Raw genomic sequence first — 20,919 nt, forward strand, 5'->3', positions numbered from 1 at the left:
TATTTCTGTCTTGGGTCAGCCCCCAAGGTAAAATTGTGGGTGACTTCTTGGTATTTACTTCTAACAATCCGGACCATACAACATTATTGTCTTTAGAAAACGCACCCGTCTAGACTGAGCAGGGTTCTTTTCGTTCCAGTGATATATTTTTTAAAGTAATACATACCATTTTTCTTCATTTAGTTCGCTCTTTTGCTAACGATTTGACTTATACGTGAGGGTTTTTAGCCAATAGGAGAAAATGAACTATTTTTAGATAATGTTGAAATGTAAAGTGGTCCGGGCCTCCTTTTCGAGACAGCCCGCACCCCCAAGCCTTAAACCACATGACTGAACCACTGGCCGCTAAGGCAGCACATGGCGAGCACACAGAGCTCTCTGTCTCGCGCGCACACTGAGCGGCACAGAGCGCCGCTGATGACTCTTCCTGAATCCCCTCCAGACAAATCCGCCGCAAAATGGGAGACTTGTTAGAGAATGGCACTGGGGGCAGACAGTTCAAGCTTGGGCTGACCTCGCGCCCTCCGTGGGCTCCATATCAACTCTCGGGAGTGATTTGCATTAAAGTTGTAAAGGACGTAAGCGTGTGCTGCTGTTTAAAGCCGCTCATGGCACATTAAAGACAAAGGCTATTGATGGAAGACAAAATGGCCCCTTCGCTCCACTTGAAATCTTCCTTGTATTCTACAGTACAAGCAAACACGCCACCAAACACGAGTCACTAGAACAGGGAAAAAAACAAGGAGCCCAGCTTTATTTTAACAAAAAACTGTGCAAAAATAGCTTGCAGCTTGAGCAGACGGTTAGGGATCACAGCAGCGTTTGTTAAATGCATGCTAACACCAGCCGTTTCCCCATTGTATTTATCTCTGGATGTTGCTACCCCACAAAAGTGGCGAAAATGTGAATTGACTCGCATACAATGTTTTTCTGCAAACCCAGGCATAGCACTTAACTGCTCGAGTGGGGCCTAAAGTGATTTCTTATGGAAATTCAGGCTGATCATAGAGGGGCTCACAGTTAGTTCTTTTTGGTAAATGGCGGTCTCGTCTACTCGTAGAATTGAAGCAAAATCATGCATTCTCCTTTTGCAGCATTGTGATATCAATTATAACTGACACCAAGATAAAATGGGATTTTGAATGGTTATGTTCCCCTTCTGTTGCCCTGGCAAGACAGGCCAATTAAATAAGAAAGCTGAGGAGAGTATCCACACTACTGGCTGCCATCTCATAGAACACTACTTCTGGATTGGCCAATGTCACCGAAATGCAGCAGTAATAGTGGGGAGTAAGAAGAGCCTCTGTTGGGATCTTTCAATGGAAGCATTTTAGAAGCTGCCTGCCACGCAGCATGACAGGTCTGAGTCCACGTCCCTTTAGGTGCTACATTAATGTGATTGTAATTTGTAACACATACACGTATTTTGTATCATACAGTGTTGTACTTTCTCTAATACAATGTACCATTATCTTTTGCGTGAATGGAAATGAAAAAAAACATTGTGTATGTTTTGTTCCTAACTAATTGATATTTCAAATGGAAATGATTATTACATGGCCTGTGGTAGTGGCCATGTAGTTATGGTTAAGTTGCTAAACCCATAGGAAGAACACTTTTTGGGTGGCTTATAACTTTGCTCCCCCTGGACGAATCCTCACCAAATTTTGCAAAAAAAAGTATATGGCCCACTCTGAATATTCTTGCAAAGTTTGGTGATGTTTGGTCAAGGGGGGACAAAGTTGTAGGGGGGGTCCCAACAGTTTTTCCCATAGACCTAATAGGAAAACATTTCCGTCACGCCTACAGCCTGAACCGCTGGACGGATTTTCACCAAATTTACGGCAGCAGCGGCGGCTTGGTCCCAAAAGCGTGCTTTTGTTAATTTGATGTAAATCCGTCCAGTATTTTTTTTAAATGACAAAAACATAAGGCAAAAAATGTAGTGCTATCTATGTCCGTTCAGCGGACTCACTTCCCTGTTCTGTCCGCGTACTGGCCTCTGATCGGCCAGAAAACTTCACAGACTTTTTACATGGTCTGCGTACATCGGTACGCAGCACTGATTGGGTGGTGAGAAAACATGAAATGCATAGGTTTTCCTGAAACGCCCGCCATCTTGGATTTGCAGACCTTTTTGGGTTCCACGGACAGCGCAGTAAAAACATTTAAAAAAAAGCAACATTGCACTTGTCAAACTCAAAAAACAATCTCTGGGGAAGTGGGGGGATGAGGATGGGATGGGATATGACCATAAGAAGTCAAAAAAAGGGTTGTTTCACCCCCAACAGTCCGCAAAAACTCCAGATGTCCTGGGGCAGTCCTGCAGTGTTCGTGGCCACTTCAGATGTCCTAGGACATCTGTACATATTTCTGCATTACAGGGTTGGGGGAAAGCAGTTTTTGGATGGCTTCTAACTTTTGCGCCACCCAATGAAACTGCATGTAAATTTGTAATTTTATTCTAGATCTAATCCTGAATGGTTTAGCAAAGTTTGGTGGGATTTTTTCAAGAGGGGGCATAATTAGAGGGGGGTCTCAACATTTTTAGATAGTTTATAACGTTGTTGCTATTTGACGGATGTGGACAAAAGTTTCGAGAAAGATTATAGACCCAACCTTCAATGTTTGTGTAAAGACTGAATGGATTTTGTCAAGTGAGGGCTAAGTTATATGACTATTGTATGTACAGACATTTTGACACTTTAAAAAAAAATAAAACATGGGCAGATTTTGAGCAAACTCATGAGGAACATTGGCAAGGACATTAAAGCATGGTTTTGCAAATGTGCCTGTGTTTTATTTTTTGACAAGTGTCATAATGTAGGTACAAAAAATAGTCATATACCTTTGGTGACTGAGGTGTAGCCTGTGGCCATGGGCAGTAGCCAGATTGTCTGTCCTGGCATAAGGTCATGACGCAGACAATCTGGCTACTCGCCATGACCGCTAGGGATGAAAAATGGTGTTAAAGTGGCTATGTCTACCTAGGACTGGCTATGTGGTAAAGTTCTTCAAAGGTAGGATAGGTTTGAAAGGGAAAAAAGTGCTTGTGGTAATATGTTCATAGGGTTTTGCAGGCTGCCATGGCAAGGGAAGAGGGGCTGTGTACAGAGCCCCACCTTCTCTTTCCATGTTGGCTGTCTTGGAAAAGGTATAGGAAGAAAAATATATGTTTTAGCACCCTGGGTTCCCTCTTTGGGAACCATGGGTGCTAATGGCCTTTATCCCCCATTTCAGGGGCTACAATGGATGATAAAGGTCCGTAGCCTTCCCTATTTATTTATTTATAACACGCCAAAGCCCGCCGACATCGGGCTGTGTGGTTACAGTATTTGTGAAGGAAGATGAGGCGGAGGAAGACAGCGTACTACTTGCTAAGAAAGGAACAAACTTTCTGAGAGCACTGCAGTCATTGGATTTGGTATGGTGGCGCATGGAGTTGGTCCCGTAGGAGTACTGTCAAGGTAGTCTGCGACTGAGTAGAAAATTGCACTCAGTGCATTTCACTTTGGTAGCTTTAGGCTTTGGTACACTCCCAACAGTAGCAAAGAACTGGCACACCCATGATTCGATCTGGTGCTAGAAGTAGGCACTTCCCCTACCTCATCCTTTTGGTCCTCTTCATTGTCTTTGAAAGTACTGCACTTTCCTCACCTTACCCCAGAAGCTGAATTACTTTAGAGCCCTGGTCCTCTCTAGGTTGGATAACTACAACAGCTATACGCCCCTTCAGCTAATCCAGAATATGGCTGCAAGACTTATCTTTAGCCTCAAGCCCAGGAACCATATCGTTGCAGCCCTAAAAAATTGGGAAACCTTTGCCTGGGTCTGGGACTACACTATCGCCAACTTTGTTTAACTAAATACTCCCCAGCTGGAGCCCTCTGCTCCTCCAATTCTAATTCTCTGCTTGTGAAACATATTTGGAAACAGAGAGCAGGAGGCATGTCTCTCTCTTCAACCAGTGCCTCACTTTGGAACAGCCTTCCTGCTCCTTTTATACTTGAGCTGGACTTCCTTAAATTCTGAAAACTTTTTAAAACTATGCTTTTCTCTTCCTGTTTAACTGAATCCCTTCCCTGCTAACTGATGCTATTGCTACTGAGACTGGTTGCCTGGTCCCTCATGAACCTGACAGGTTCCAGGCCCTATATCTAGTTGACACCAGTACACCACCCCCTTGCAGGTGTTCCACCTGGCGGCTGTGTATCCCACCCTTGGGACTCTTCTGACCCAGCAGTTAGCCAGTGGCCTCAACCTTGGCATCTCTTTGCACTTTCCTTCTGGGCTCCTATCAGCACTTGGCAATCCGTACTCCCCTTTCTATTCATGCACTTCTCTTACTGCACAATGCATATGTGCATTTATAGCAGCAGTGTGTACAATGTTTTTGGATAAGCAATGGGAATGCCAATGCAAACGATTTCTAGAAGATAGTTAAGTGGCAGTTGGTGTGTGGAAATTTAATTTGTTGATAGGGATATATGTAGGTTTTTGGAAGTGATTGGTGGATAGCTGTGTGACTGTTTGAAAGCAGGCAATGAGGCAGTGTTACAAACATAACAGTAAAAAGGGTAGAAGGGCTGTCTAATGGTGTGCACATTCAATTCAGGATTTTAAATAATGCAAGGCCTGGAAAGGGGATTGCAGAGACTGTGGATAGTCAGGAAGGTCCATGGATTATGGTCCTTATTGTATGCTACAGAAAAGTATTTGGGAAAGAAAATTGTTACTGTGCTTTTTTCTTTTTCGCTAGTATACAAATGTCCATTATTTCCATTAGCATAGTAGAAAATGCAAATGGTCATGTTGGAGAATCTTATTGACTCTAACTACTTTACTGAAAAATGTAATGTAGATGGAGTCTATAAGCTTATTTTTTTTTGTTTTATTTTTAAACTGTGAAAGGTGGTTCCTAAAGGAACCTTTTTTTGTATTTTTTGAGAGTCAAGGAAGTACGGTGGGGTAGGGAAATGAGGGAAGCCAACACAGATACGGAGGGGCAGGTCTACAGGGGAAGATGTTGCGCATGCGTTAAATCTAAGGTTTGGGGCAGTGTTTCTCATGCTCCCTGTTCACAGCCTCGAAAGCACTTTGAAACTGCTCCCTCCTGCAGAGTTTTCTCTTGCAGTATATACAGAGTACCGTTGCCTTGGAAAGATATGGATCAACAGCCTCTTTTATGGCTTGCAAGGTAGCTGGTGGGTTTTACGCTCCACAGGAGTAGCCTGTGTGGTGGCAGTATTGGTTGAGAAAGATGAGGTAGAGGAAAATAGCATACTACTTCCTGAGAAACGAACAGCCTTTCTGAGAGCATCCCGGTGGTTGGATTTGGTGTGGTGGCTTATGGAGGTGGTCCCGTAGGCGTACTGCCCAGGCTGTCTGCAACTGAGCTCAGTGCATTTCACCTTGGTAACCTTAGCATTTGGTACACCCCCAACGGTGGTAAAGAACCACCACACCCATGATTCTCTGTGGGTGCTGGAGGTAGACATTTCATCCACCTCATCTTCCTAGTCCTCTTGATTGTTTTCTGTATCATTGTGCTTTTTCCGTTGTCTAGGCCCTCCAGCTGGCGGTGGTGTTGGTGGCTCCTGGGGAGGACGGATGGCCATTGCTGATGCCATTTTTGAAGATAAATAGCAGTTGTGTTAATATTCTTCCAAGAATGTACGCTGTCCTGGATTGCAGATGGATAATCAATAAGAATAGGTCTAGTAGCCGTGCAAGGGGAAATTCTCAGCTTGAAACTTCCTAGATCAGCTGAAAATGCAGTTTCAAACTGTTAGTGAAGCACAGACCCATTTGCAGACACGTCATCACGTGACACTGTCCGAAAAGTCTGCAATGGAAAACAGAAAAATCCCAGAAATTCGCCAGATATGGTAAGCTAAGCAACCATAGCTTGCGCTATCACCGTGCACTGCTAACACTAATCTCCAGGACTTCAAATATGACATCACAAACTATTTTGTGTAAGTTCTAGGAAAGAAGTTTCAATGCATCTGCGGTCACTACATTCGATATATGTGAGCACATTATCCAAAGGCATACCAAGATGTGAGAATTTATTGCTTTCTGTAGTTGCTAATACAACCCGTGCGACCACTGAGCAGTTCAGCAAAATACTCTAATATCCCCTCTGTGTTTCAGTGCATCCAATTTCGTGTGGCTGGTTTCAGATGTAAGTCCCCCTCGTTTAGTCCAAATGACCATCTAACAATTTTCTGAACATACAATCTAACATTGTGTAGGTTCGATTTCATCTAGTTTTTGAGACATGTGCAACATTATCAGGCTTTCAGCTTCAGAGAAGTGTTCTTTTTTGAGGCAAAATATAGGCATTTTACTTCACACTCTTTGCATTGACTGTAAAAGGGTGAAATGTGGAAATACTGCTCGAATGCTATTTATTAGGGATTTATCTTATTAATATCTGATACAGCAATGAGTTCTATTAGAGGAAGGGAATCCACTGGATATTGGCCAAGGCCAACAAACGATTGACGCAATAATTCTGTTGTGTGAAAAGTGCCTCAACGCCCAACTGGTCAATCAATTACATGCCCTACCTTCACCACACCACAGACACTACCTGATCATCTTCTGGAGCCCTGCAAACAACTTAGCAATAATATTGAACTGTGTATTAGTTTTATTGATCAACTATGTATTAATTAAAGCACACAGTATCTTTGTTTACCTGCACTGGTGCCTGCACCGGTTGTGAGGTCCCCACCCATCAGGCCACCTAAGGAGGACAGAAGATGAAGTTGAGAATGACCAAGACCGCACATGAGGACGACACTCAATGATTAGCATGATTCTATGTGCCAGAACTATAAGCATATGTTACTGAACATATTTTTCATTAAGGTCATTTGCAGAATGCCCACGTATTCTAATTAGAATTGTTTCAAATCACTAGCTATCATGATGCCTCTATACTCAACAGAATGCTAGGGCACTGATAGCACACCTGCCCTGTTGTTTATGGCATTGGCCCTTTTCCTTCAAAATTCATCACACACACGCAGTTGACTGTTACCAAGCATGAATCTGTAACTCAATATTACCCATCCCGCGTTCTGCCCATTCAATCATTAGACTCCGATCAGACTGAGTTGCCTGATGAAGACATGAGCAGTCACCTGAAAACCCACAGTCAGCAATCAGCTTTCAGTGAGCTGTGATTTGTAAATGAAAGCCTCTTAACTGCAAATCACATAGCAAACAGACCAGTAGTATTTAAGCAGGGCCTCTGCAGAAATTAACATTGCAAATGTGCTTAGAAACTGAGATGGCGGTATTACCCAAATGGACCGAGCGCAATTAACCGAATGACCAAATTGGTCAAATTTCATGGTCCTAACTGACCTTTTGCACAATTGACCTTTTTAAAAAAATCTATAGATTGGGTTGGTTTTGTATTATAAATAATACAAGGGGTTTGGGTGGGAGGTTGCAGGGTTTTTTGGATTGGGTGGGAGGTTGCAGGGGGGTTTCCCCCGCATATATGTACTAATTGACCTTTAAAATTTGGTAAATTGTGCAGTAGGTCAATTGTAATTGGTCAATTGTCATTCGGTCAATTCGTATACAACCAACACTACACCGTCTGAATAATACTTCATATTTGAGATGGTGCATTGCGCAAACAAGCACAAGATGTGCTTACTGTCCAATTAGTACACTAAGATGGAATTGACAAAGCCTCGGGGAGATTGAGGGTTCTTGAAGAGTTGCAGGTGCCTTTCTATAACACCAATCCAAAGGGGTTCAGGCCCTTTTTTGGGGGACAAAAGCACAGGCATTCACTGGCAAACATTGCTCAAAATCTCTGAGCCCATCCCTATTGAATGACCACATCAGGAAACCAACAACAAGCTGCCCTTGGCCCATAAGAACCAGTCATTGGCAACATCTTCCAAAGTCAGTAAAGACACAATTCTCTCTCTGGCAGAATGAGAGGGTCATGACTAACCAGAGCACTACAAACGCCAGAAATTTTAGAGGGACATGAGAAGTCATTTATGTACACACTCGGATCGTTTGGAGATCAAATAAGAAAGTGTACTCCAAATCAGACCATAAGGGGGCACATAAAAACACATATAAGTCAGAAAATGAGAGTCAGTCTGAAAGGGCAATTAATCTTGTTGTAATAAGAGATCATTTGGGCATTTTAAGCTTTTTGGATCCAGTATGCAAATATTTGGGTAAGAACAAGGGTAACTTTATTTGCAAATGAAATAAATTGGTTGACAAAATGACAGCATTGTCTGATAACCAAACTTATTTTCCTTATGAATAAGCAACAATTTGACTCGAAAATAGAATAACGATGACAGCATATTTGCTCCAATAAGAAAATTATGTTTTTGGTTTTGAAATATGGCCAACCTTTAGTCAAAATCAACACAAAATAAATTCAATAAAAGGGACATTTTTGAATGAAAAAGACAAAGATGATATTAATAAAAAAAAGAAGGTTGATGTACAATGAATGGTCTTCCATCCAAAGGTACATGTTGGGAAACATTTAATAGGCTTTGTACACGACAAACAAACACGAGTTCTATTTTTAAACGAGCAATGCTTGTCTGACAAAACATAATGCAGAATTTGGAGTGGAAACATGACATGCAAACGACGTTGGTTTAAGGTCCATATCTAAATCAATTTTAGTGAGATGAGAGGATAGGACCTTTGCTTACTGAATACATGGGACATGTTTTTTGAGAAGGAGAAAATATTTTGGCGTGAAAGTAAAACATTTTAGACGAAAACTGTTTCTTAACCAGATCAGATCCACGCATTGGAACAGAAAAGGGAACCTATGAGACTGAACGCAGAATAGACTGGATTCCAACAATCCTTGAAGTCCAGATCGTCACGAGAATGCAGTCGGCAAAATATTCAATGTCAAATCAATGAACCCCTGAAATTACCCGAAAGTTAAAATGAAATATATAGCATCAGCTCCAACCGTAGGGTGCGTGTGCAGTCTGGTCATCATACGATCAGATTCTTTTAATGCAACCAGACTACCTTGAAATACTGTTGTAGAGACAACACGAGGGGTGGTGGGGAGAAGGAAATACTGCCATTAGCTTTGGCCTTCAATGGTAGACAGAAATAGAGAGACAAAGAAAAATAGAGAAAAGAAAGAGAAAGAGAGACCGACCAAAGCAGAACACATATCAGTGAATGAATAATGACAGGAATTACTCTACTTTGAACTTGGTGTGTCTCCCCACTTTTCCGGGCCTTTCCAGGCCAGCCTTTCTTTGATTGGGTAATATACTGTGCTCCCTTAACTTTACATAAAAAGTGATTTCTTGTCAAGCTGTTCACCTACTTGCATGGAAAACTGTATTGGCCAAAAACATAACCTATTTTATCACTAAAACGATATCCCTATCAGAATATGAAAGAGTACATAATACATTGAAAGTTTTCACTAAATAGAAAAAAGCTACCGATCACGACCTGGGGATTTCAGTAGCAACATTAGGAAAACAGAGTTTGGACATCAGGCCTGGATTTGGAGTGGTACCAGTCCAGTAAATTGTCCAGTAAATTCACACAGAAAGAAGTACAAACGAAACATTCCTGTAGTATTTCAAACTGTGAAGTGTTTTGATTGAAGTGCAGCTTACACCATACATAAATATTTACCACCAATAACAAAAAGCAAGACTATGAAAAGCCACCAACAGATTCACATTACATCACTGATTATAAGCCCACATTCCAAATGTTCCAGAATCCATGCATCTCTCTGTATGAAGTTCTACGCCCACCCGTTACTCTCCCTTACATTTTCAATAACCTTTCTTTGAAAGTACAGTAATTGGTCAAATTAAAGATGCCATTGCTAGAAAATACTAAATATTGTAAACATTGTTCATACTGCTTACATATTACATCACTTTTTATAAGAAGAAAATTACTTCATGGAACCTATAGCTAAATATACTTGTGTGCATGCCATGTACTGAATAACAGGTTCCATGATCTCACTGAGCACACATATATGCAGCACAAGAGCCCAGAGGTGAAAGAATTTAAAGACTCCTTTATAAATGCCTGTTAGAGCTACCTAATTTTCTATATTATTTCCAAAATGAATGTATACCCACTCTGTCTGTCTCATGCACTAAAACGACCCTTCCATTTAGCCATAGTTTGCTCGATCTACCTACACGTGTTCTTACCCCCATTCATTTTGGCCTTACATAGGTGCCTACAAAAATAAAATGTTTTCATAAGAAATATTATACAAATAATTTGCATCATCTTATAGCGTGGCTATTTTTATTTTGTATAACTGAACACGTAACAAATGCATAGAATAGCTTAGTTTCACCCACACGTGTTGTTTGCCATCTCTGTAATTATTTTTTTTTTAAAATGTTTGTATTGCTTTTGGTCAGCATAAGCAAACTTTTAGCACAATACTAAAGAAAAGTATGTTTCTCTTTACAAAATCAATTAAAACTATTTTCCATATAACACATGTTTTTCTCTTATTATATTAAACTCGCCATTGTATTGTTATTTTACTTTTAAGGAACCCCACCAAAGTAATTCGAATCTGAAAACAAATCAAGTTATCTAAAAATATAACTTTTAGCACTCCCCAATTGATCTCTGTAATTTTTTTTTTTTTTAAATGTTTTTATTGCTTTTGGTCAGCATAAGCAAACTTTTAGCACAATACTAAAGAAAAGTACGTTTCTCTTTACAAAATCAATTAAAACTATTTTCCATATAACACATTTTTTTCTGTTATTATATTAAACTCGCCATTGTATTGTTATTTTACTTTTAAGGAACCCCACCAAAGTAATTCGAATCTGAAAACAAATCAAGTTATCTAAAAATATTACTTTTAGCATTCCCAGTATGGAACAATATATTCTGTGGAAGAAATGTTGTGTTTTCGAGGTATACAAAGTTGTTGGCTGAAAATACTCATTCAATAAAACTGTTTACTTCAAATGTTTTTAATTTAAATGAGGCAGTTTAAAATAAGGCATTCTGTCTAACATAAGGTACTGCAAGTATACATTTGCCGGAGGCCCACACAATGCCCTTCTGCAAGAGGGTGTCTTTAGACCTTTGAAGAAAACAAAGGAAGTCCTTTTGTTGGTTTTTGAAGAGGGAATGGCTGTAGCTGGAAACCACTCCAGTGCCCATTATAATGTTTTAGTGGGATTTTGTACCATATTTGTCTTGCAATTGAACACAGAAAAATCTATAATCTTGGTGGCTATTGATATGCCGGCAGTGCAAAGCCACTTTTCAGCAGTGCAAAGTCACGATGAACCGTGCAAAAAATTCCATGAATCGGGCCCATCGTATTATGTTGACCCACTCTATCCTATTTTCCTCCCTTGGATTTAGTCATCATTAGGGATAGTAATTTATATGAAAACATTATATATGAGTAGATGTGAGGCCATGGTACACTTTGGCGTTGCACCTTGGATCTTGCAGAATGCAGCTCACAAGTGATCCTGCACGCTCCCAGCATCCAGCCCTTTTGTGTACAGTCATGTGCATGGTATGATCCTGATGCCTAATGCTTGAACATGTTCCGGCTCAATGACCCCAAATGGGGGTAGCGGGTCCTAGAGTGAGACTCACACCTACGTTGGATCAATGAGCGCATTTGCAGTGAGTTGGCTTTTAAGGATGCAACTGCATTTTTTACATTTCCCCTGCCATTTGGAGGTTGCTATTTTTGGCAGACCAATGTTGCCAGGCCTCAATTAAGACGCGCTTGCGGCTTTGCACTGAGCCCTGTGGTGTCTAGCTTGCTGCAGGTGAGAGGTGGCACAGGAAAGTGGATCTCACTTTCTGGAACTTAGCGTGCATTTGATTATAAATTGGGATGCGCTTTGTTCTGGGGGAGAACCTCCCCTGCCAGAATTATGCATTTGGGCTGATTCAAAAAAAGAGACTCTGCTCGGCAAAGGCAATTTTGGCAGGTAGTGGACACGGATGTTTTGTGAATCCGGTAGTCCTCTCCTCCCAGTGGGAGACAGAACGAGGACAGGTACGACGAGAGATCCTTAATGCGATACCTATCTGTACAGAACATATAAAGCCAATACAATGAATCGATAATGCGATACCCATCTGTACAGAACGTATAAAGCCAATACAATGAATCGATAATGCGATACCCATCTGTACAGAACGTATAAAGCCAATACAAAGAATTTCATAATGCAATACCCATCTCTACAGCACGTATAAAGCCAATACAATGAATCGATAATGAGATACCCATCTGTACAGAACGTATAAAGCCAATAAAATGAATCGATAATGCGATACCCATCTGTACAGAATGTATAAAGCTAATACAATGAATCGATAATGCGATACTCATCTGTACAGCACGTATAAAGCCAATAAAATGAATCGATAATGCAATACCCATCTGTACAGAACGTATAAAGCCAATACAATGAATCGATAATGCGATACCCATCTGTACAGAACGTATAAAGCCAATACAAGAAAGAATTGATAATGCAATACCTATCTATACAGCGCGTATAATGCCAATACAAAGAATTGATAATGCAATACCCATCTCTACAGCACGTATAACGCCAATACAATGAATTGATAATGCGATACTTAGTATAAAACCAGTAAAATAATTGATAAGGCGATACCTATCTGACAGTGCGCATAAAGCCAATACAATGAATCGATAATGCGATGCCCATCTGTACAGAACGTATAAAGCCAATACAATGAATTGATAATGCACTACCTATGTGTACATTGCGTATAAAGCCAATACAAAGAATTGATAATGCAATAACCATCTGTACAGCATGTATAATGCCAATACAATGAGTTGATAATGCGATACTTAGTATAAAGCCAATAAAATAATTGATAATGCGATACCTATCTATACAGCGCGTACACAGCCAAAACAATAAGTTGATAATGCGATACCTAGTATGCAGCCAATAAAAGGAATTGATAATGTGATACCTATCTACACAGCGCGTATAAAGCCAAAACAATTAATTTAATGCCGCGATTTACTAGTTTTGAAATGAGCAATTTGAAGCAGGTGTACTGCTCTGAAGCGGAGAACCATAATACTAATTTGTATAATAAAAAGGAAGTAATTAACGTCCTTTTGTACTTTGGCAATTAATTTCTGCAAAAAATGTCGGAATACACTGAATAGCATGACTGAGTTCCACAGGCATTGCATTTTTCAAAAACAAAAGAGGCTGTTTCTTTTTTTGCCAAACGAACAAGGCACGCTAAAGTCTTGCCCGAGCAGCTCACAGTTATGATGCAAAAGTGTACAGGCACGTACAATTGCATTGTTGCATTAAAAGTATACAACATCAAGTGGCACTTTATTAGAAATATTTCCACTTCTATGTTACAGAAAACAAGGAGGTATATACATACATTTAACTATGAAATAGAATTTAGGAATAAATCCTCATCACCATCACAGACGACCATGACTCAGACTCTGCCACGCTCAACTCCATCTACTCAACCATCCAAGCCTGGATGGCCCACCATGGCCTATGCCTCAATGACAAAAAGACGGAGGTGCTCCTCATAGGCACTCAAACCCGTCTCACTACACTAAAGAACACCTACAAAGCCTTCAACATTGATGGCAACATGATAAAAGTGTCCAAAGAAGTGAAAACTCTCGGTTTCTATCTGGACTCTTCTCTCACCTTAGCGAAAATAAGTGAACGCCACTGCGTCTGCAACAGCGTACACTTGTAAGCGCATGAATGCATGTAGACCTTTTCTAATCGACTGACAGCTACATTAATCTGGCCATAGCACCTCAACGTAACCAGACTGGACTATTGCAATGCCCTCTACGCGGGCACTAACTACGAAAAAACATCAACAAACTCCTGCTACTGCAAAACAACACCCTAAGAGTGGCACTCATCATTCCCGAAGCCACTCACATATCTACTACTAGACAGAACGCCCATTGGCTACCGATTCAAGAACGCATCGAATTCAAAACTCTTGCCCTGACACACAATGTCTATACTAAGTAGTGCCTGCATATTTCGCGGACAAAGTGGTCAGATCTCAGACCAACAGGCACACGCCCTAGGCCAACATGAATCTTCTAACCAAGCTTAGATTTAAACTACAAAAAGCTGGTGGCAACTGCTTCCCCACAATAGCCACGAAACAATGCAATGCCTTACCAGTCAAACTGAGAGCAGGAAACTCCTTCTGGGCCTTTCGCAAACAACTGAAAACTCACCTCTTCACTCAGAGAATCTTGAATATATCCCTTACATCTAGATAAACTGCCTATAACTGGAATTACTGGACCTCACTACTAGGCTGGATGTTGTGCGAAGGGTTTGCATGCTAATAACTGTAACATCAGGACCTGTTTAGTTGCAAATATGTAAATATCGGTTTATATGCGTAAAACTTGTACTATATATTTGTAAACTGACAACCTGTACTATGTCTATTTTCTTCTAAGTACCAGTAATCTACATCGTGTAGGATGCACATATACACTAACAACCTGTACTATGGATTCATGTAACCAAGTAAGAAAAGTACTGTCATCATTTTGTAAGATAAGCGCCCAGATGCCTATGTGTTTGGCACACTATACAAGTGCAAAATGAATAAATAAATAAGTCATCAAAACCCACATTTTTCAAGATGTACATGGTAAGGTGCTATACATCTTAGAAAGTGACCCACAACAATTTGTGAGTCACTGATCTAAAATTGGGGTGACAGTGAGTGTGAACAGTTAATTTTTAGGGTGCAAATGAGCCCCCCACCCACAGTATGCCTCCAAAACACGCGTATACTCCCTTGCCCTAGTGCTCCCGATGACCCCCAGTGGAGGATGGCAGCAGCATGCATCCCTCGGAGATCCCTAACACTTTTACACCAGGGTGCCCTCGAATATTTACAAATGAATTGTCAGAAAAGTGTGAGGGACCTCGAACCATCCAACATTTCGGTGGTTTGAATTATCCCTAAACTAGCTAGCACTAGCACTAGAAAATGTTAGAACAGCAACATTATTTGTGTTCCGTTACATGTTTTGAAGGTAAGGTTTTATGCTCTCCATCTGGTTGTTTGGTGTAATTAGTGCATGCTTAGTCCTTGAGCTTCCTCTCATGTAGAACCTGAAGGGTGTCATTTCTATTGGAACCTTACCTGGGTTACCAGAACTCGGTGGCCGATGCGTCATGACAGGAGACATACTGTTTCGCTGCATAGAATGGTGGGCCAGTGGCAAAAGGTTGTGGTTACCCAGCGAGCTGATTGGATTACTGTATATCAAATTGTTTTGGTTGCTCACAGGGATAGAAACTGGCATCTCAAAATTCGGTGGAGGAACGGCCTGTAGCAGAAAGAAAGATGAGACAGAAATGATGTTCATTGTACATTAACACCAAAAACACGGTTACATTAGATAATTGATTCCCTAATTGAAACCCCATTTATGCTATGAAGATGATTTTAAAATTGCATTTAGACAATAATTAGCTATGTGTAGCTCTCTTTCTGGACTATGTATCTGTCTCGATATCCTTCCATATAGGCCTTTTCTACCGCTTGCGGGTCATTGGGTCATTACCCCTGTTTCCCTCTCAGATTCTCTATTTTCCTGCCCATCACAGCAATGTTACACAGCCATTTAATAAGCAAAATCAAATCCATCCATCCGCCCATTTACCCGCCCACCCATCCATCCACACACCCATCCATTGATTCATCGATCCATCCACGCACACACCCACACCTCCATCCATGCATGCATGCATGCATCCATCCATCCATCCATCCACCCAACCCATCTATCCAATCCGTCCACCCACACACCCATCCATCTATCCACCAATCCACAAACCCATCCATCCATCCACACACCCAGCCATTGATCCATCCATCCATCCATCCATCCATGCACACACCCACACATCCACCATCCATCCATCCATCCATCCACCATCCATCCATCCAAACCATCCATCCAATCCATCCACCCACATACACACCCATCCATCTATCCACCCATCCACAAACCCACCCATCCATCCACACACCAATCCATTGATTCATCCATCCATCCATCCATCCATCCATCCACGCACACCCATCCATCCATCCATCCATCCATCCAACCCATCCATCCATCTAATCCATCCACCCACACACCCATCCATCTATCCACCGATCCACAAACCCATCCACCCACCCACCCACCCACCCATCCATCCATCCATCCATCCATCCATCCATCCATCCATCCATCCATCCATCCATCCATCCATCCACCCAACCCATCCATCCAATCCATCCACCCACACACCCATCCATCTATCCACCCATACATACACCCAACCGATCCATCCATCCATCCATCCATCCATCCATCCATCCATCCATCCATCCATCCATCCATCCATCCATCCATCCATCCATCTCCTTTCCAGAGCAAATCAATACATTTGCAGATCAATGTGTCATTCTATTCCCTTGTCCAATCACATATGTCTGCATTATTCTAGCCTTACTTCCAGTCGTGTCCTTCTCTTGCACATCTTTGCATCCAGGAATTCATACACCCTCCCACCCATCTCTTCCTCCCTTCTTCAGCCTCTCTACATGTTCATGGTAGATTGCATGCTGCTTTTTCCTGATCTCCAACAATTAACACAATATGGCATCTCGCCTCTGGTTCTTTCATCAATGTAGCCTGTCCAATTTCTTGTTAGATCCCATTGTGGCAGTTCTGATGTGCTCCATGCATGATTTATTTAGCCCCTATAATGTGCTATAACATGAATAGATCTTTCAACTGAAAAGATATAATGTAGCTCATTGAAGCCGTGTGTTTTTCAGTTTCAAGACCATAGGAACTGCACATCGGGTTATTTTCTACCAAATTGAGAGATAGTATGAAAATTACTATTCAGCCTTTTGAACAATTAGTCAAGTGCACTTTGGACGCGCTTAAACGCTACTAGGTTTGCTTGTGAAATACTTGGCAAAAGAGCATTGAGGCCACCTAGCCTGAGCAGCCGGTCATTACAAGGGAAATATATTTTTGCATAGGGGCATCAAAGCTTTAGAACATCGGGGTCAAGTCCTTTGGAAGGAAGTCCCTCCTCCTTTTGACCAAGGCAGAACATATCGACTGACCTTCACTGAATTGCAAGAAGACAGTGTTTCTGCGTCCTCCTAGACACTTGTTCCTAGCCTTTGTTGGTTCTCCTGCTGATTACACATTTCCCAAATCAGTCAAATACAAACCGTGAAGGATGACCAGGAAAATATACCACTGCCATGGGAGCGCACGACCAGCAGAAGGGCGTGACTGTTTCCTGATCTCCCACACAACTTCCCAGCTAGCCATACTGCCATTCTCAGCAGCAGATGCATACAGTGAAACTATTTAGAATGACTTCAGGAGGGTAAACTATACATTGACCTTATTCACACCCACAAAGTAGCCATATGAGTGAAATGTGAACTCTGATTGTCGAGAAATGAAAAAAATACGCCATAGCAACTGCCCTGAATTAAGTAACGACGGCATTGCCATGTTTCCAGCTGAACTATGCAATTGTTCATTTATGGCCTCGCCAGCATTTCGGAAACCTATGAAAGCATTACTATCAGTCGCAACAGGCACCAGCCGCTAAGAACTCATCATACTGGTCCTAATAGCTTTACACTGTACCTTAACCCTTTGACTGAGACCCCCCACCCCCCGAACGTGGACACACTGTAGGGGAAAACGGAATCACTTTTTTAGGACCTATACATACATACTCCGGGCAGTTCAAAGGTAAGTATATACCTGGTGAGTTATGAAGTGAATGTGCCCAATTTCCAAACGCTATACCTTGAATATCCCAAGTACCTGTAGGACAAATTCAGGATCTCCTGCGGACACCAAGAGCAGTGTTGCAGAGATAAATGCTGGACCTCATTAGTATGGTGGTACTTACACATGTGGTATTTAAATTCTACTTGTTTTAAAATACCACCTCAATCTGAGCTGGGGTGGCATAGCTTATTTAGCAGCTGGCTATATAGAAAGTACTGCATGGAGGTTATTAAATCCCCATGAAGTGCTTTTCTGTTTACCTGATTTAGGTGAATAACCTATGCAATCTCAGCTCATAGGTTCTATGTCAAACATCGGCAGGTTTTTTTTGCAGAATATTTTGCTGCCAATTTTTGGCCGAAAAATCTTGAGAAATAAAATCCTCAAATTTGGGGGTTTCCCCCAATCCCTCCCTTCCCTGTTATTTACAACCTATTGCCCACAGCCCCCTACTCCTTACATTCCTTTACCAAGCCCCTCGATGTATTTTTTTCAGCCAAATATCGGTGGCAAAAACTCAGCGAAAAAAAACCGTGCTGATGAATGAACGTCGTGCCAACTCAGGGTCTATAGAGACTCATAATTGCAAACTCGAAACATGGAACAGCAGTTAACACTAGGACAATACTCATGGGCTGCCACAGGATCATCACTTCCATCAGAAATTCGACATTCCTCATCACTATTCACAATCTGAAAATCTTACTGGGGAGGTCCAGCCCAACCTGCTTATACTCCTGCCATCAGCTGCTGCAGAAAAGCAATCAGTAGACCCGCTCAAGGCCCTAAGTCACAGTGCCAATGGTTTAGCTTCACCTGTAGGCTCCTGATTGGGTGAGCCCAATATTAAGTTCCTTCCTCCACCAATACTTGCATCGATTGCCCTTGACAGCCTACCTCCCGCCGCAGACATCCGCACGGCTATGCTGATATTATGACCATAGAGGAGTGTGTTACCTCCGGATCATGCCACACCTCCATTCCCCACATGTAAATCGAGGGACTGTCTGCATGTGCGGACCACCACTTGCAAGAGCCACTTACGTCTCGTTACATCCATCGCAATAACTGCCCCGTGCCGCAGGCGGCAGACTGCCTGGAGGTCCGGTAGGGCCTAACTTGCGTCACATAGGGCCACCCCTGGCCCTTCAGCCACACCCTCCCTGTGAAGTGCAGCAGGCTAACTTTGGGCCCCCTTATCGTTCTCACCTACATGTTCCTCATCGCACCTTTTCACTGCATGAGCTCACACTTCTTCTTGCACTTCGTTACGAAGGCCGTGTTTGCACTTTTGCGGCTCTCCTAGTGTGGCGGTAGGTCAGACTCTTTCCCCCCATTGTGAGCCTGTTGAGGCCTCCCCTGCATTCCATTTTCCCACACGGGTAATTTTCAATATTGGAATCGCTAGAAGACACAGGGCAATAATCAATGCGCCGTGCGCCTGATCTATAGTGCCGTGAGGCCCTCCAGAGTCCCGCGTGCACTTTGTAGAAATGCATTCAGGAAAGAACTAAATATGAACAACTATCGATTCAAAATAGGTTGATCCTTACATTATGATATGATACAACTGTGGCTTAATGAGCACTTGAGCCATAATCCGCATAAAATCGTCTCTATATGGCTTTTTCAAGTCACTGTAATTGGAATGTCTAAATATTTCCCAAACTCCATGGGGCCAATGAGATCATTACTGGATCTGATCTGTAAGGGTCCAGACAGCAAGTACTTAACTCACTGAGCTAGCAAAGCAACGTTAAGCCATTTCCGAGTGGCCAACAGCTACAATAGCATTTGGTCATGCACCCGCCCGCTAAGGGACCTGGTTAGCATTGCAATTCTTTGTAATATGTTTGGGTGGGAAAGTGAATGCCATGCCAATCTAGGTATTACTGAGCAGGCTACATCTTGCCTGTGGTCTCTGTGACATCAAGGCATACTGCTATTCACAATACTGCAGAGCGGATCCTATACAGACCTGCGCCTGAAACGGTATCCGTGGCCATCTTTTGACGTCCACGGGTTCCAGAGATAGCCCTGCATCCCTGTGAGTGGAATGCGAGCTGCGGCCCTTTCATGTTGTGCATTAGGTTGCGTTTTCGGTTGGAAGACTGGTATTTTCTGAAGGCTCACGGGAGTCGGGCCCTCTTTCTACGGGTGCTTGCATCCATCGCCCATGTTACACAGCCCCAAGCTCGGCCTTCAATGACTCTTTCTGTCTGTTTCAGGGGGACACTGCTCCTTTTAGACTTCATAACTGCTCTGCTCTGTGCTCCAAACACCCCTACTTTGTGGTCAAGTGGGCAGGATAAACCAAAATGGATCCGCTGCGGCGTGCGTGCGGAGCGTCTGTGGGGTGTCATTTGCTTGGTGCCATCCTTCCTGTGTAAAATGGCAGTGTCCAGGCCAAGGATCCGGACGCCCGGTGCCTGTCAACCACAATGACCACAAAGTGAACGGCCACTCATGGATCGCAAGCCCAGTAATTAGGCAGAGACTTCACATTTGTTGCATGTTTGCGCTTTTCCAACACGTACAGCACATTTTCTGTCTGTACCGTTTCTTGGATTGAAACGTGGATCTGAAGCTGACATTTGAAATGGCCGCCTAATGTGACGGGCCAGAGAGTGCTGCCGTGTGAACAACTTATCCACACAAATCCCCTGCAAGGAGTCTGCTTCGACGTTCTTTCCTCACTAGCGCTCTCTTTGCGCTGGGCTATATAATCAGCCGCCCTCCAGCACCCTATGATTCTCAGGCACATTGTGGGCTCTTTGACAGCGTAATCAGCGGCATAGTCACTTTGTCTGGCCAGTAGAGTCAGCCAGAAACCAGTTGAAAGAATCAAAAAGGGTGTGGACATTTTTGGCAGACCCCCAAGACAGAAATAACGCAAGGTCACTGCCAATGCCAAGAGTTTTAGGAGTCATATTTTGCCCTGTATTTCGGAGCGTAGCTTTCATGGCGTGTTGAGTCGTGGAGACCCAGGACTGTAGTGT

At 42.4% G+C, this 20,919-nt stretch overlaps 1 protein-coding gene across 12 annotated transcripts in view; it reads right to left on the reverse strand.

Moving 5' to 3' along the window:
• Nucleotides 1-20,919, reverse strand: part of MEF2C (myocyte enhancer factor 2C) — a 597,063-nt gene that overhangs the window by 58,428 nt on the left and 517,716 nt on the right. For 10 of the 12 annotated variants that reach the window (XM_069627597.1, XM_069627607.1, XM_069627602.1 and 7 more), the window contains 2 exons: nucleotides 15,238-15,424; nucleotides 6,707-6,754 (listed from right to left, as the gene is read on the reverse strand). In XM_069627597.1, the coding sequence (XP_069483698.1) occupies nucleotides 6,707-6,754; nucleotides 15,238-15,424 (235 nt within the window). The remainder of the gene's footprint in view (nucleotides 1-6,706; nucleotides 6,755-15,237; nucleotides 15,425-20,919) is intronic. The other 2 variants (XM_069627604.1, XM_069627603.1) reach the window with 1 other exon arrangement.

Source organism: Ambystoma mexicanum, chromosome 6p, assembly GCF_040938575.1.
Source record: "Ambystoma mexicanum isolate Mex_15411 chromosome 6p, UKY_AmexF1_1, whole genome shotgun sequence".
Lineage (NCBI taxonomy): Eukaryota > Metazoa > Chordata > Amphibia > Caudata > Ambystomatidae > Ambystoma > Ambystoma mexicanum.